The sequence below is a fragment of the Anoplopoma fimbria genome, chromosome 20 (assembly GCF_027596085.1).
Source record: "Anoplopoma fimbria isolate UVic2021 breed Golden Eagle Sablefish chromosome 20, Afim_UVic_2022, whole genome shotgun sequence".
Classification (NCBI taxonomy): Eukaryota; Metazoa; Chordata; class Actinopteri; order Perciformes; family Anoplopomatidae; genus Anoplopoma; species Anoplopoma fimbria.
In genome coordinates this window covers 967900-985801 of record NC_072468.1, presented here as the reverse complement: position 1 = coordinate 985801, position 17902 = coordinate 967900, and the positions used below count along the sequence as shown (strand labels likewise).

At 38.9% G+C, this 17902-nt stretch overlaps 1 protein-coding gene across 1 annotated transcript; it reads left to right on the top strand.

Moving 5' to 3' along the window:
- Window positions 1–3820: 3820 nt before the first annotated feature.
- jazf1b (JAZF zinc finger 1b) lies at window positions 3821–17849 on the top strand. The gene is made up of 5 exons (XM_054622016.1): window positions 3821–3986; window positions 13355–13427; window positions 14139–14335; window positions 15327–15496; window positions 16000–17849. The coding sequence occupies exons 1-5, from the start codon at window positions 3872–3874 to the stop codon at window positions 16174–16176; spliced, it is 732 nt and encodes a 243-aa protein (XP_054477991.1). The 5' UTR covers window positions 3821–3871; the 3' UTR covers window positions 16177–17849.
- Window positions 17850–17902: the final 53 nt, after the last annotated feature.

Here is a 17902-nt window from a genome sequence, read left to right as displayed (position 1 = left end):
ACCCCAGTGACATCCACGCACTCAAACACTCAACCCTGTAACATTTACATTAGGTGGCTGGTGAATGGTGCTGCCTGTGTGAGGACTCTTTAGATTTATGAGAGTGTAGGGTGATGTCCTCTGTGCTCAGCATTTGTGGCTAAGTACATCAATCTTTTGACAACTGAATTGGGCTTCTGTATGTGTTCATTCTGGATTATTAAAGTCAATTGTAAAAAATGTCCACTGGCTGGGTTTTTAAAAGTGTCATGAATGGATGATAAAAACATTTACTTTCTATATTTCATTTTCAAAGATTTTATTGTTATGATATCACAACATAGTTTAAATAAGATTTTGAATTATTAGTACAGCAGTATGAACATCGTTTCATTCCTCCCTTTATAATTTACCTCGGCCAGCAAAACATTCTGTTTTATGACTACTATTCATCAATAAACACACTGGTGATTTGAACTTGAATACATTTCTTAGGAACGTTTTTGGAGCTGGAAAATCTGTTTCTCATGCTTCAAAATTTTTTTATTATATATAATATACATTTTTTTAATCAACAACATACATGAAATGACGAAGAGGTTGGATGATTCTCTGCTGGCTGCAATATTGTAAAGGCCGGAAGAATTCAGGCGACCCTCTTTACTGTAGTGTTCGAGTGTAACTATCTAACTGAGAGCAAATTAACTTGTTGGTTCGCTCAAACTCAAAACTTGGCTCGGTCAAAGAGGGCAATACCATTGTCCACAAATTACAATGCATCTATTACCTCATCTACATGTATGGGCTGTAACAAGTTAAAAAGTAATGATCAGTTGCAGCTATGCTCATCAAGCACAACCATTAGCAAATAACAGCTTCCTCAAACAAGAGGCTGTGGTTGATGTCATGCTTTCAAAGTAATATAAAGTGCTCTCAAGCAGAACTGAGAAATGGTTTAACCATCAGTCTGGTGGCTGATCTGAAAATGATGACCCACGACACCAACTTCAAGTCACTGCACAATCAAGAAATGCAAAAAAGAAAGTAATTGGAAAAAGTAAAAGTATGTTCTCTACTTGCAATCACGTAACTGAATCTTTCAGAAATTGGCCACTTTTTTAGGAGTATGAGCACTTAATATATCAAAATGGCAACATGTTCTTTTCTAGTTTGTCTCCATCTTAAACAACTAAATGAACACAATTACCTTGTAGTTCATGTTTCATCAAGTGGTCTTGATGGTACCAAACCAATGCAGAAATAACATCAGACAGAAGCTTGAAGTAACTTGTATTGACAATATATTCGATACTGCCCTCTTTCAGTACTATATAGCTTAATACATACAACAGCACTCGATCTAGAAGACCTCTAAGTTACTGAACACAAAGAATAAACCTGACACTTACCTAACATCGGACCAACACTGTCACCTTGTGGTCATAAGATTTTTTTCAGCTACATGTTGCACCAGTGTTTACTCCATGCCACTATTTCAGGAACGTTCATCACAAAAAATAATGATTTTTCATTACATAATATAAATATCACAATTATTAGATAATTTAGTGTGGATATAAGTGGTCACAAATCCAAATTTAGATAGGATTCAAATGAATACAAACACTAGAGTTTGTTAACGCAGAGACGACACTGCATGGGGAGCAAATTGAAATATTGGAAGCATTCAGCAGGTAGTTTATAGAAATAGTGCTGATTAGCTCCTGACAGTCCCCTTTTCTCCTCAATCATGCTGGATGTATTAACCAAACAAACTACACGCGTCAAGTTAGACACATTGACGTCTAAAACAACCAACTTCCCCTCCAAAAGTACAAATCAAACTTATATTACTGTTTTAGAGTTATGTGAGGGTTTTTTTCGTTGTAAAACTCTGTCTTTGCTGTAATTATATTTATTTGATCTATTTTTTTTTTACCATGGGTCATATCTGAATATTATATATTGAGTAGTTGTTAAATACATTTATTATTCTAATAAATCCACTAATTTAAGAGATAATTACCCCCTGAGAGACAATGCAATCACTCAACAGCTTTAAAAGGTAAACATTGTTATAATATAAACGATATTATATATTAGCTCATCATTTTCTTTTGTATTCGGTATTGTATTGTGATTTTTAAATATTATATAGGTGGAGGCTTCAAATAAGCCCAGTGGGCTTTCTGCCTCTTCCTGCACTGTAATATCATTTATCAATGTTATGTTTTTTATATTTTTTCAATTGTGCAAATAAACTAAACTAAGTATCAGACTACTGTATTGGCGATATTAAGATAGTTTAGTGATGAGAAGCTTATTTCATTGATAAATTGTTAAGATCAACCTGAAAAAGAATTAACTTCAATTGCGATAGTTGAATTTATCATATAAAAGTATTTGCTGATCACTGCTTTGCATTACAGTTGTATCGGTTCCCACCTATTGAAACAGAGACAGGAGGGTGATGGCCAAGCTGTCATCCCTGATGAACAACACCTCTCACCCCATGCAGGACGCCCTGGCAGCTCTGTGCAGCTCCTTCAGCTGCAGCAGACCACATGACACATGACAATAATAACATGACAATAAAAACATGTGCAATACATTACACATTACACTGTGCAATAATAGTTAAAAAAGTTAAAAATAGTTAAAATAGTTGTTGTTTTTTTCTCTGTCTGTAAATATAATATTTCAGTTATTGTTGTTTTTTCTACTGTTTTTTTTATTGCTTATTTATAATACTTGTTTTATTTTATTTTTATTTTTCATTTTTTATTTTTATCTTGTCTTCTTCTACTATGTCTCTTGTGTGCACTTTACTCTCTGCTGTTGTAAGTCTGCAAATTTCCCTGCTGCGGGACTAATAAAGGATTATCTTATCTTATCTTATCTTAAACCAGTCTATATCTTAAACCAGATTATCTTATCTTATCTTATCTTAAACCAGTCTATATCTCTTAAACCAGTCTATATCTTAAACCAGTCTTATACTATCTTATCTTATCTTAAACCAGTCTATGTCTATATCTTAAACCAGTCTATGCTTTTATACTATCTTATCTTATCTTAAACCAGTCTATATCTTAAACCAGTCTATGCTTTTATACTATCTTATCTTATCTTAAACCAGTCTATATCTTAAACCAGTCTATGCTTTTATACTATCTTATCTTATCTTAAACCAGTCTATGCTTTTATACTATCTTATCTTATCTTATCTTAAACCAGTCTATGCTTTTATACTATCTTATCTTATCTTAAACCAGTCTATATCTTAAACCAGTCTATGCTTTTATACTATCTTATCTTAAACCAGTCTATGCTTTTATACTATCTTATCTTATCTTAAACCAGTCTATGCTTTTATACTATCTTATCTTATCTTAAACCAGTCTATATCTTAAACCAGTCTATGCTTTTATACTATCTTATCTTATCTTAAACCAGTCTATGCTTTTATACTATCTTATCTTATCTTAAACCAGTCTATGCTTTTATACTATCTTATCTTATCTTAAACCAGTCTATATCTTAAACCAGTCTATGCTTTTATACTGCAACCCAGACGGCCTCTCTTCCGGTCTGGTTGACTCTCTCTCCAGCTGCTGTGCTGCAGAGCGGAGGAGTCGCCGCTTATCTTAAACCAGTCTATGCTCCACCGCCGCTCCAACCCAGCCGCTCCACCGCCGGTTGACTCCACCGCCGCCCTCCGCCGCTCCACCGCCGCTCCACCGCCGCTCCACCCCCCACCGCTCCTCCGCCGCTCCGCCCCCCCCCGCCGCTCCAGCTGTTCCCACCGCTGTCCTCCTGCTGTCTCCCCGCTGCTCGCTGCCGCCGCCGCCGCCGCCTCCTGCTGCCCCCATTCCCCAATGCAGCAACGACCATGACAGGCATCGCCGCTGCTTCTTTCTTCTCCAACGCTTGCAGGTTCGGGGGCTGCGGACTCCACTTCGACTCGCTGGCCGAGCTCATCGCACACATCGAGGAGAACCACATCGGTAAGAGCCGAGGAGCGACGAGAGCAATGGCCGAGGTCTGCAGCTAGCAGGAGCGGCTAAGTGCTGCTAGGTGTGGTGTCTGCTGTGTGTGTGTGTGTGTGTGTGTATAACAGTCCCTGTGCATGTCTGGGTCACAGCGGTGTCGCTGGTTCGATGGCTGCAGAGGAGACTCGGACGGAGGACAGTCTCTCGACGCTCCGCAGACTCGGTCGTGCAACATTGTTGCAGTGTGCAAGGCCCGTCTGAGTTCACTTGCAGCCTGCATGCAACCAATGAGATGACTGGTTACTTGTCAGCTTGTTGCAATCCGCCTGACAACCCAGTGCAGTTTATTGAGGATGCAAAAGTGATCTCAAAGCAAGTTACTGGTTACTTTATCACAAGGAGAAGCGTCACGTTTCTCTCTCATTAGGATACTTCAGGTTTTTTATCTTTGCGAATATTGTTGTTATTATACAGAACCAGTCAAAAAGTTTGGACACACCTTCTCATTCAACTACTTTGAAGAATGTAAAATATAAAACATATTCTGGTTTGTTGAGCATTTGTTTGTTTACCACATAATTCCACATGTGTTCCTTCATAGTTTGGATGTCTTCAATATTAATCTACAATGTAGAAACAAATACAAATAAAGAAAAACCATTGAATGAGAAGGTGTGTCCAAACTTTTGACTGGTTCTGTACCTTAAAGAATATAAGGATAAGAGTCTGCATAAGCTTGAATTAGGTCTTTAAAAACATTTTTAATGCTAAAATCATCATCTAACTTTTTTTTTGTTCTGTTGACAATATTAAGTGTACACGACTGGTAAAGCATGATTCACTGGGGACCATGAACCAGTGGTGGTAATAATTGTTGTAAATGAATGACAAAGCACGAGGAGATGCAGTACTCGGAATAAAAAGCAAAAATAAAATCATCATTCATACAGTAGCAGTCAAAAGTTTGGACACACCTTCTCATTCAACTACTTTGAAGAATGTAAAATATAAAACATATTCTGGTTTGTTGAGCATTTGCTTGTTTACCACATAATTCCACATGTGTTCCTTCATAGTTTGGATGTCTTCAATATTATTCTACAATGTAGAAACAAATAAAAATAAAGAAAAACCATTGAATGAGAAGGTGTGTCCAAACTTTTGACTGGTACTGTACATTTGACAGGTTAGTTTTTTAGAGCTACACAATGTATCTACACTTCTTCCCATATCATCTTTAAAAATCAAAGTTTGTATTTGTGTGATATTGACTCACTGCCAAGGTTAGGCCATCTGTGAGGTAAGCCGAGCATCTGGAACTAAAAAGGAGAAGAGAATGTTATTATAATTCTCAATCAACATTTTTCTCATTATTATAGCTTTGTATACCATTACTAATAGACATTATTGTCTGCATATCCCATATTAGTTTTAACCATATGTCAGATGTCCATGGTGAAAATATTTATGTATAATATTGGAAAAATATTACATACTGTATTGATTTCTGAAAACAAAATAGCTTGCAATCTTGTTCAGCTATATGTACAAAAGTTGCAGTATTCATTTGATAAAGTATCTCTCTTGAAAAAGCATGATGTCATCCGTATTGATTACTAATCAATAGTACCATTACTTTAATACATTAATATAAGCTCCTGCAAGCAACTTTGTTTAATCAATTGTTTTTCATTTTCTTAATAGCAGTCGTCCTTATGTGGTTTTAAAGGATACATACCACCCCAAATCTGACTATCTGAAATAGTTAAAAAAAACTACCTTTAAAGACAGACGTGTGTTTCTGGCTAGAATAAATTATTTCATTCACCTCTGGAGCAGCTTATTATATCGAGTGGGCTGCTCACAATGCCGATGTAAAGATTTGGTTTTTGACTTTGCTGCATGATCAGGATTGAAACAAGTGTATCATGGTCAGAAAAATCATACAATTGTGTTATACATATTGTACTTAAATCATGTTCAACCCCACACGTGTGTTGGTCTACAGTACAGCTCGTAGCATGTTAAACACTGCAATCGGTGCACATGAGATAGCAGCTCAATAGAAGCTGCCCCCCCCTGACTGCACATCAAGTCCCATCACAATCAAAAATGAACAGCGCCACCTCTAGTTCATGTGAGGCAAAACAATAACAATAACCGCCTGTGTGGAGATAGGGGAGTCATATGTATGAAAACGTAGCTATACCCTTTAATTCAAGCATCACTAACTTTGGGGTATGAAGTAATGCAATATTAATTGTATAGAATAAAGTTATGTATTTGTTAGATATGTGAAATAGCAGTTATTAGCTGGGTCAAAAGTTAGGTTTTTATTTACTGTTGTAATATGTAAATATAAAGGTATGGTATTTCATTTAAATGAAAACTTCATCTTAGCTTTTTTATTTAATTTCCAGGTGGTTGTGCGTTTAGTGCCACAGGCAAATGTATTTATGTCCTCTATTCATTTTTTATAAAAAACATAAAAAATCGAAGCAACAAATCGTTATATATATAAATGGGAGTTTCATTTTGTTTATTTATTTATTTGTGGTCCGTTTTGGTCCTCATTTCTATGCTATATCTATGTGTTTAATAGTAGTGTATACAAGGGTATTAACAAAATCTCCGGAACTTCAAATACATTTTGTTTTATCTTACGTAAATGTAGAATTATATATTATGAACCTTTTTTGTGTTGCGGCATAGCATTTATATCAATTAACTAAGCCTAGCTTCAAAGTGAATTCCACTCCTCATACTTTGACGCTCTCTTACTTCCTACATCTGTTTCCTAATGTAATATTTCAGACTCTTATTATTGAAGCTGACAAGCCCCAGCTGTCTCTGTTGTTCTTGTTTGTTGCCTGACTGGCTTTAATACCCTCTGCCCTGCTATGGTGTGCTGTGCATGTGTCCGAGGTGTTAGCCTTAGAAAAAAATGCTTCCAAATGACTTATTGGGGAATAATGAGGCAATTAGTTGGCTCAGAGTGGAAAAACTTTGCTGCCCCCCTCCTTAGTCCGCTGGCCTGTGCCCATTCTGAGAAGTGCGAAATCTTGTGCATTTTGCCAAGTGCCTGTGAAGCATAATTACAGAGAGAGTGCTTGATTTGGCCTGTCTTCCTCCTCATCTGGTGGCCTGCTGCTTAAAGCACATTCTACTTTATAATTAGGCGCCTGGAAAACAAGCAGCATTCTTGTCCCCATTTTCCTCAGCGAGCCTGCTGGTCACGTCTGTGAACAAGAGGTGGCGCTGCTCTGCTGTTGGTTGAGGGGGCTTTCTTGAGATGCCTGGTCTGTAATGTAAAAGCTTATGGTGGATAGTATGCCAAAACTTACTTCCTGTAATCATTTAACAACATACAGTAACGGACCAAGCTTCAGTCAATACAAAACATGAACAAAAATAATACATTTAAGGAATACATCTTATAGTTATGTATATAGTATATTATAATCCACCCAAAGTGGATTGTATTTATACATCTCCGTACTTTTATTACAGTAACTGAAAAATAAGAAGCCTTAACACTTCATTGATCGTAACTGATGATCTACAGATTAAAAGCTTTGTGAAAATGTGTCATACACACAAATACTTACAGCTATGTGGGAAAATGTTGTTCTTTTCCTGAAAAACTTGAATTAGAATCTCATAAAACAAATATCAGATAAAATAAAATATAGATATTTCTTCTCCACCAACATGACAGCAGATTCAGGATAATGATATGAGCATTGGGTGGTCCACTTAGACCTTTGTGGACAAATTGAGCTAACTTTAATAGAGCAGGTTGCTAACGAGCCCCAGAAAACAAAAAACTGCAGCACTAAGCCGAAGTGTTTACCTTGTCACTGAGCGACCAGGCCACTGTAAACCAGAGACAAATAGTGCCCGTGTTATTTAGACCTGAGAGCGTGTGTGCTGCTGGGGCCTGGCCTACTGATGGTCTGAACTGTCCAGGCTCGGCAACAATGAGTCTGTTTGTTGCCAAATCTCACTGGAGGCTCATTTAGTAGATTTCGGTATGCACCCCCAAAATCTTTGCGGAAGTAATAAATTTAGGAAGCAGTAACTAGTTCGCTGATCTGTGCACCTGGTGGGCCTAATTACCTTTCCCCATCCCCCGACACCAGTGCTCCCGTTCTTGTGCGGTGACCGCGACAAGAGGGGCTCCTGTACTCTTTAAAACCTTCTTCATAGTGATGATGTGCAGCCTGTGTTGACATCACACAACATGGGCGTTGAATGCGATGCACTGAAATGTGTTACTTGTCTTATTAGATTCATTAAATGCCTCAATAGATAATGTTAAACATAAGATATTGTCAAATGATGCAGATATGAGGATTCCTATTTTACTACAGCTACACAAATTAAACTTTAAAAGCTAAATTGAACCTAAAACTTTTGACAAATGACTTTATCTCGTCATTCAGTGTATCCCTGAAACACTCAGACCTTATTAAATAAGCGTGGTCTTATTATATCCCTCCCACTATGGATTTGAGCAAAACTGTTTGTATCACTTGGCTTTTCCAGCTTTCCAAAAATGTAGGTTTGAGAACACCTGTAATTAAACATGAAATTCCAAGATGACAAATGCTGGATATGAGTCCAAAAACACTGGCATTTGTGTTGAAAAATGCATGTTAGAGTTGAAATGATTGGTCGGTTATTTGATCGACAGGAAATCTATCTGCAACTATTTGGATATAATGGATTCAGCGCTTCAGTCAATTTTAAGGCTCTTCCATTGTAATTATTTGCTGCTTTTCTCTGCGTAACATTATTGTACACTGGATATCTTTGGGTTTTGCACTGTCAGCTAGATAAAACAAGCAACTGAAGTCATCTTGAGTTGGCAGTTTGTACACATGATAAATTAAGAATATAATTGCCAAATTAATCGGAAATTAAAATAATCATTAGTGGCAGCCCTAATGCATATCACAAATCCATTATGTCTGCAATAAGCAGCAATAAAGGTGGGTTTTTATACCTGTTCCTTGTATTTACCTGTGTGCATGAGATGTGTGTATGACTAAGTGCGTACGCATAAGTTGCTGTCTATTAACATATTAATAATATATAATTTAAACCTTTTTTTAAAGTAACCCGTGAAGGCAGCTTACACATGGAGTTGACTCCGTTTCATTTCCTCCTCAGAGGTCACATCGTAATGAATTACCTGTGCCACCACTCCTGGAAATGTCCCCCGCTGCTCACAGCCGCCATAAACATGTCACCATAATGCTCACCACTCTGCTCTACCCCACAGTGCATTTGGCCATGAGGGTGGATGGGAGAGCCAGACACTGGGGTGTGTGTGTGTGTGTGTGTGTGTGTGTGTGTGTGTGTGTGTGTGTGTGTGTGTGTGTGTGTGTGTGTGTGTGTGTGTGTGTGTGTGTGTGTGTGTGTGTGTGTGTGTGTGTGTGTGTGTGAGGCAGAGGGTCGTGCGTTATGAGAGGGCAGCAGCGTCACTTCCCCCGTTCCCGTTGCCTTAGGAAGGTTTGTTGTATGGTCTTCCCTTGGTTTCCTGTTGCTGGCCGTCATAAGGGCTCTAATGAGAACATGTTATTGCATCATGTTTTCTGCACTCATACACTGAAACCACTGACTCAGTCAGTATACGCTCCCATACACATGCTTCACACATGGACGCTAACAATAGGCAAAGTCAGTGCTTATATAGACAGAAAGATTTGTGGGCACTTTCGCATTAAGGCTAGTCAGGTTTGATTAGATAAGACATTTTTTATATATAGGGTATGTTAGTTTTATTCGTTTTTTCAGGTAGATGTATCAGGAAAATTAAAAATAGTTTAGGACACAAATCTCTGGATGGGACAATTATGCATTTCTAAGACTTGGAGTAGTTTCACTAAATGTTTTTTGATTTTTTAAAGAGTTTTTTTCTGATCTGCAGCAAATTAGCAGCTTTCTAACATTTATTCTGAGATATTTCTCTTCAAATTGCCAAGAGTGAACTGTTGTGGAATAATAGTTTAAACTAGTATTCATCTTTAAATAATCTTAGTGTATATCAGTGAAATCAAAAATGAAAGAGCCTTATTAGACATTAACTAAACATATGTTTTAGATCTGTTCTTGTCTTCTTCTCTCTTCTCTATCCCACACCTGACATTTCACTCGTACATAAACAATCACTGAGGCTTAAGGAACCGATTGTTTGCCTTTGGAATTAGTGGTGGTGAATAAATGCCCTTTTCTGTTTCCCAGAAGGCTTCTAATAGTTGGCCACCAAAGTGGACCACCTGTGTAGTTTGATTAGAGGGGTTCTCATCTCTACTTGAGGCGCCTTCATCCTTCTCCTTGACTGCTGGTGGCCCCAAAAGAATAGCAGAGGCTGTGGGGGAACTGGCCCCTGCAGGCCTCCCTCTGCCCCGGTCCCCACCTGAGGTGTGCTTGATTTACAGTGTGTGGGAACAGATTGATCCACTGCTGGTTGAGCGGTCCGTGAGCAGGCTGCATTCCACTCCTTGAGTCTCATTAGGGATCTTAGGAGGGATTTCTTGTGCACTCACGCACACACATACCAACACACGGTGCTCCAAATAGTCTGTGCATTGCCTCTGGCTTTCTGCGTGTGGAATAGTGCCGTTATGAATGTGTGTTTCCTACTCTGTGTTTCCATGAGTTTGGCTGGAGAGCAGAGAGAGGTGTGCTGTCCTTCTCATTGGGGATAAATCCACTTAATGAAACACTTGCTTACGACTGAGGCCTTGAGAGAGCCCTCCTGAGCCGTAGGCGCTGAGGCTTAAGCTGTTCTTAGAGCCTACCTGCCAGTATCATAAAACTCTGCCACTATTTCATCGTGAACCGAGCTGCTTGGCCGCAACCACTGGGTGGATGATGCCATGCGTCTTTCACCGCCCTTGTCTTCTTTTCAGTAGGACTGACATCGGTTTGTTGTCTTAGATTCCTGTTAGACCTCTAAAATGTTAGCTTCCTCATTTATACTTAAATGTGGCTCGGGTTGAGTTCCACTGGTCAACGTCAACGCTCGCCTTGTTCGTGACAAAATTAAGCCAGTAGTTTACACTGTTAAAATAGAGAGTGCAGTCTGCACTGTGTGTTTCCTTTTATAGATGATTGTGTGTGTGTGTGTGTGTACTCTAAATTTATATACCTTTTTGGTATTCTTAAAAACTGTTTTATCTTTAGTCTGCATGCATAGTGGTCTCATTATAGCTTCTAGATGGCAAGATTAGTGTTTATGACTAGCGCCACCCAAAGATGTAAATTCACATAAAAACAATTTTTAGAGCACATTTTGAGTGATGACTAGGCCAAAAAATGAACAATCACAGTGACTATTTTGTATAATATTAGAACTAGAAGTAAAAATGCACAAAACATCAACAGATATCTAATTCTTGTCTGACTATCCATGAAAATTCTCCAAATTTGGTGCCAGTCGCTGACTTAATACTGTCTAAAATGAGTGAAGTTTATTGTTTTATTTCAGTATATATGTGATTAAATCATAAGTTAACAAGACTCAACATGGCCATGCATTTCATAGATATCTTCAATACTTTTAGTTATTTCTAACTGATGGTGCAGATGCGTCTCAGTTGGTATTGACGTTCAATACCCAGTCCGGTCCCTTTAGACACCGTGAGAGTTTGGAGTCAAATTTCTGTCCCCATTACTGTAAAAAAATAGATCATCATCTGCTGGTGGAATCCCATATCAGATAGCACCAACAAGTCTAATCAGGTCTTCTTTGGCACAAGGTATTTGTGTCCAGGAGACATTTAATGGAAATCTGTTTTAGGTGTTTTGTTCTAGGGAAACAAACCAACAAACGAAAAGGAGGAAAAGCTTAACACTGCGGAAATAATTATTCAGTATGACTCAAGGTTTTATTACAGCCTTACAAAGGTGTTGATTCTCCCTTTAACCAAGAAAACTTTAATTGCACTCTTTCCATATGTTTTCTATCATTGCCATAGTCATTTTAAATTTTTTTAAATTAATTTTTTGCTTGACGAATATACAGATTCTATTAAAGCTTCACTGTAGTCATTGTGCCTTAAAAAAGCATCATCTGAAAGTTTGATGTTACACATAACTTGTGGCGTATGAGTTGCGTATAAATGAGCTTGTGGATGGAAATAAGCGATAGATTCAACCACATGGGGTAGCAGTGCTTCACGGCTCTGTCAGAGGCAGACAGGGAGGCTCAGCTGGGAAGTGGTGTTCACTGTTGTTTTATGGGGCATCTCTCTTCTCCCACATGGACGGCAGTGGGAAGAGTGTTTGAAGTCAAACCCGCTTTACCTCAGGGTGTGGAGATTGGCTATTGTTGTACATTTAGCACTGCTGAGCAAGATGAATGTCTGGAGCACAGCATGGGCAAACGCAGTATGTGTCAAGTGCGGTCATGTATAAGCAATGTGGCGTCTGCAGGGCAGCCTTTCAAAGAGTGCCGTGGAAATTCAAAATGCACTTGAGATGTTCTTCTTGTATATTTTAAATAAAAGTAGAATATCCAAGGAGCCTAATTATGCGGAGATACAGTAGGTCTAGAGGAAGTAGGTCAAGAAACCAGCATCAGCTTGGAAACTGTGGCTTTTCTCCAGCAATACTTAACTAAACAGTGACTGCAGTCTAGACAGTGGTACATGACATCATGTTTAAACTAATTGTACTGCACATTGATTGCACAATATCCTTCATTTTGATTATTTTCTCGAAATAGTTATTTTATTAGCCTTTATTTGTCGAGTCAGCTGAGTATGCATGCTCTTTGACATCCCAACTCCTTACAATCATGCTCAAACATTCATACCTGGGACACATTTATACCCGGGACCCCCAGTTTAGCTGAAGGCTGGTACTGTTTGCCACTTAGTGCACTTACTGATGTAGGTTTTTATAAGGTAGCACAGAGAGCAAAGGGCAGTCAAATCACACATCTCTCATTTTCAACAACATTGAGAAGATACAACAGAAGTTCAGTGGTACTGAAAAGTTCATTTTTACAGATGTACAATGATGTAAGAGGTTTAGAAATGTTTTACTCAAATTCATGATGGAATATTGCTTCAGTCTGTTTTCTGTAAATTGACCTGAAATGTTTGCACTGATTATATTTCCACTGTGTCAATATGTCTCCATGTTGACAGGCACAGTTTTAACATTAAAACTAAATTCTCGATTGTAATTGCACCCTTTTTAAAAATCGATAGTCAGCAAAGACAGCAGTGCAGGGGGAATTTGCCATATACGGTGAAAGAACAGAAAACTACAACATGAAAAAATATAAAAATCAAGCAACACTGCTCCTCTATATATTGCCTAATATTACAACTTCTATCCACTCTCTGTCTCTCTTGCCTGCTCAGACACAGACCCCCGACTTCTGGAGAAGCAGGAGCAGCAGCAGCCGACATATGTTGCCCTAAGCTACATCAACAGGTAAAGAAATATATGAACTACAATCAAGGATAAAACCGCTTCGCTTATTCATGCAGTAACTCAATTATAAGTACATCTTCTTATGGATCTGACATAATTATACATGGATGTTATTAGTCTTTGGCCCTGTAAAGATCAATCTACAGAAGTCCTCTACATCAGTGTAACTACTGTGACCTATGAGGTCCTACCAGTATTTTCAAACATCATCTGGCGGATTGCTTAGACGAATTGCTTCAGTATTTGGTAGCAGTTTATTTTTTTATTGCTCTAGGTTCATCCCAGTCTTCTTTGATATAGTGCTTGAGTAGTGGCTTTAAAAGCCTTATGCAACAATCCAGTGTACAAGAAGGTCTGCCGCTGTCTCCATGCCTTCACAAACACATCTTGATGTGGTTATCGCTTAATTTGTTAATTCCACTTTTGCTTTAACAATGTCTATGTTAACATTTCACTTTTATGATACGCATTTATCAAAGACTTAACTATCCATCATAAACCCTGGTGTAAGGTTTTTCTGATGGGAATGGAGCCAATTTTATGTCTTTTTTCCTAACATGTGTTCTACAGTAGCAAACCTTCAATAGCTGAACTTTGTAAACATCAGACAGTCTCAAAGTCACAAGTTGTTCATTGTAAATTGAATTAGACAACCCTCTTTTCATGAGAAAGATTGCAAACCCTGACCGACCTCATATCCCACAATGCCAGGTTCATGACAGATGCCGCGCGGCGAGAACACGAGACTCTAAAGAAGAAGGTGCAGCCCAAGCTGTCTCTGTCTCTGACAGGCAGTCTGTCCCGCAGCAGTGTTTCCACTCCGCCTCGCCACACCAGTGGAAACCTCACCCCTCCGGTCACCCCACCCATCACCCCTTCCTCTTCCTTCCGCAGTAGTACGCCTACAGGTACACAACCAACCTTAACACCCTCAGCTCTCTCGTTAGATGTACAGAATGTAGTGATCTCACATGTTATGCATCTCTTCAGGGATAAAATAAGAATCACAAAAGGCTGCTCCCCTTGTCTTCTTACTTAAGCTGTACCAGCTGACATTCATGTCAAGATACTGGCAAAGAGCACATAATGTTTCCACCCTTCATTCAGGTTTAAAATGATATGATTCAATATAAATTGTCCGTTGTAATGACTTTAATGACAAATGAAAACTGAAATGATATGATTGGGTGTTGCTTGTGTGACATTTCACTGTTCAATTATTGTATGTTTTTTTTTACTTGGTGAATGAACTCAACTGCTATGACTCCAATTCAGGCTGAAAGTTTGGCAATATATAAATTAGTTATCATGTAAATAAAAGCATCAACATGACAGCTTAAGAGATATTATTTCAGTAAAACTCACATTCAAGCTACAGAGAAAGAGGGGCAGCTTTCAGAGTCCAACTAATTAGTCACATTCACATAACATTCCATAACAGAAAATCGTTTAAGTCCTTTCCCTTCTAAGGTTTTCCCATGTACTCATGTCCTGTAAAGTATTCAGGCTTTAATGCTCCGTCTTGTTTTTAGCTCTTGTGGTTTTTTAGCTTGTCTTCTGCCATAACATCTTTAATGAATTGATAAAACAATTACTGACCGCAAGAGCTCAATAAAATGCATACATTCTTTCCCACGATTTCCAGATACTTGGTAATTCTGTAGAACATGAAGTTGAGATTACGGGAACACTTCCCCAAAGCACATGTTGAGAACGGCCCACGCTTGTGAGCCTGAAGACTCAAAAGACCAGGATTTCACTGTCAGGGTTTGGTCATGATGTGTGTACAAATCAGAGCTCCTTGGAAAAACACGTTTTGTGTGTTTGTATGATCACATGCCTGGTCGGGATGCCCTGAGTCAATTACTGTTTGACTTTCTGTCCTTCACCCTCCCACAGGTAGTGAATGTGATGAGGAGGATGTAGACTTTGATGAGTCTGACAGCGATGAGTCGTGGACCACAGAGAGCGCCATCAGCTCCGAGTCCATTCTCAGCTCTATGTGCATGAACGGAGGAGACGAGAAGCCTTTCGCCTGCCCCGTGCCAGGCTGTAAAAAGAGATACAAGGTAGGTTTCCCCTCCGCATCTCCTCACATCATAGATGAAACATGCAGCGATGTGAAATATTTCCCCCATCCCCAGAGAGAGACCAAAAAAAATCCCTGCTTTTGGAAAACCGGCTCTTAGTTGAGCACTGCAGCATGTCAACATAAATGCATACATCTAGTCCTCTTCAGTGATTTGGAGTTTTACAGGATTTTCCGTTCACATCTGGTGTGTGCGGTTGGGATAAATTATGTGCAGCTTGAGAAAATTGCATTGCTGACGTGAATGACAGAGTTATGGGCGATAACTTAGTCTGAGGCAGCAGGCAGCATTAGGCATCTGTTTAGGGGCAGAACAAGACATTTTATTTCCTCCCTCTGTAGCCCACTGTCAACGAGCATGCCACTGTTATTCCACAGTATATGCAAGATCTAATTGTGGGAAGCTCCGTTGTTCAAGATAACTTATAAGTGTAATTATATGTTTAGTCATGGTTGAGTTGTGTATTCTTTGCCTAATTACAGAATGTGAACGGGATCAAGTATCATGCCAAGAACGGCCACCGAACCCAGATAAGGGTGCGCAAACCCTTCAAGTGCCGGTGTGGGAAGAGCTACAAAACGTCTCAGGGTCTCCGCCACCACACCATCAACTTTCACCCACCCATCTCTACTGACATCATCCGCAAGATGCAGCAGTAGAAGAGTGAATGTCCAGCACTCTCCCTCAGGCCACTTCCCGACCATCTGAACACCACCATCACCAGCAATGGCTGTTCCTCATTCATTCCACCCTGTTCAAACCCCCCACCCTCCCTCCCATAAACCCCTGCCCCTTCTCTTTCTCCTTCTCTCTTATCCCACTTTGCTATGACACTATTTTTGATTGCATGGTATAAATGTGTTATTCATCCTTAACTTTTATTCTGAATGTTGAAATTTTTATGTAGTTCACAGTTTTGTATTTTGCACATTTAAACTATCATTTATCTATTTGGCTTCTTTTTTTTTGACATATGGTGCTCGTTGATGATGAGGGCTTGTTGTAGACTTAAAAAACGGCCACACCATGTCATGAGTAGCCTTGCATGTACAGTAACCTGCTTATAAGGCAGTGTGGCGTCAGAGGAAACAGGAGAGATTTGGGTGTTTTCTTTTTTTTTTTATAAAAAGGAGGCATCATTACCTTGCCTCTGTCTCATTTGAACCTAATGTGACTGAGGCAATGAAATGAAAACAATCAGAATGTGTGTGATATAACATGTTTCATTCGCTGTCAGATTTAGTGTTAATAATCCCTTTTTTGACTTTGTTACTTTTCTGTTCATATCACAAGTTCCAAACCTCTGTTTTTACTGCAAACACTTGTGTGTGAGCACCAAAGGCTGATCTCAGGTGAAGTTTGCAAGCATTTCAGCACCACAATCCTGCCCAAGTGTTCTGATAGTATTTCTGCTGTCCAATGGGATCAGAGGGACTGACTGTGTGTCATCGTTGCCTAATGTTCCCATTCACGTTCCTGAAGACTTAAGCAGTTTTCCTCGCTGTTTTACAGTGAAGGATTGAAGCACTTTTCTATAACAAGTTGCCAACAAATTAGCATTTTTTTGCCAATATCTCGTTTCTGGTGTATGTACAGTAGCTACCAAAACGAGGCAAAAGGCCTTCAGAGCAGAAGTTTGCAAGTTCTACATTGCTCCAAGGGATGATGTATACCAAACCTCCAGTGTTTCCAGTATTGTGAGATTTCTGTATGTACAGTAGTTGCCTTGAATTGTGAACCATTCCAATCAGTACAGATCTTTGTATGGCTTTATTTTGACTGTTTAGATAAATTCAGCAAAGTGCAGATATTACACAGACAGCTCAGCCCAAACGGTTTGCTGTTCATCGACTCCCGGTCTAATGAATCTATGTGATTGTGTTTGTCATGGATAGAGTAAAGTTGGGGCCGCGGCTAGCCATGTATTTAGAACATTTATGTTGGGCTGTGAGATAAAAAACATGCAGTTTCTATTGTGTGCCATGAAAATATTAAGTCTATATAAAGTCAGTTGAGGGTTCGTAGAACACCATTTAATCCTTGAAATAATGAACCGCAGATCATTAAATGCAACAAGATTGTGGATTTATCAACTTTGAGCCATTGGGTAACATCTTCACTGCATGGATGTTAGTGTTAATGAACTACGGTCCATTTGAGAATTGTGACAGTATTGTACTGCCAGTATGGAGGAAAGTCTTTGCTATTGTGTACAGTGAATGTATTGTTATGTGTTAAGTGCATTAAATTATATTTTCATATTGTGTATGAAAAGGCTACACCAGAGGTTGTTAGGAGAAATAATGGTGATGTGCTGTATTTCTTCAAAAAGCTGCTTCATGTAAACTTTTGTAACATTTAGAATAAAAATTCCTCTGATGTGTG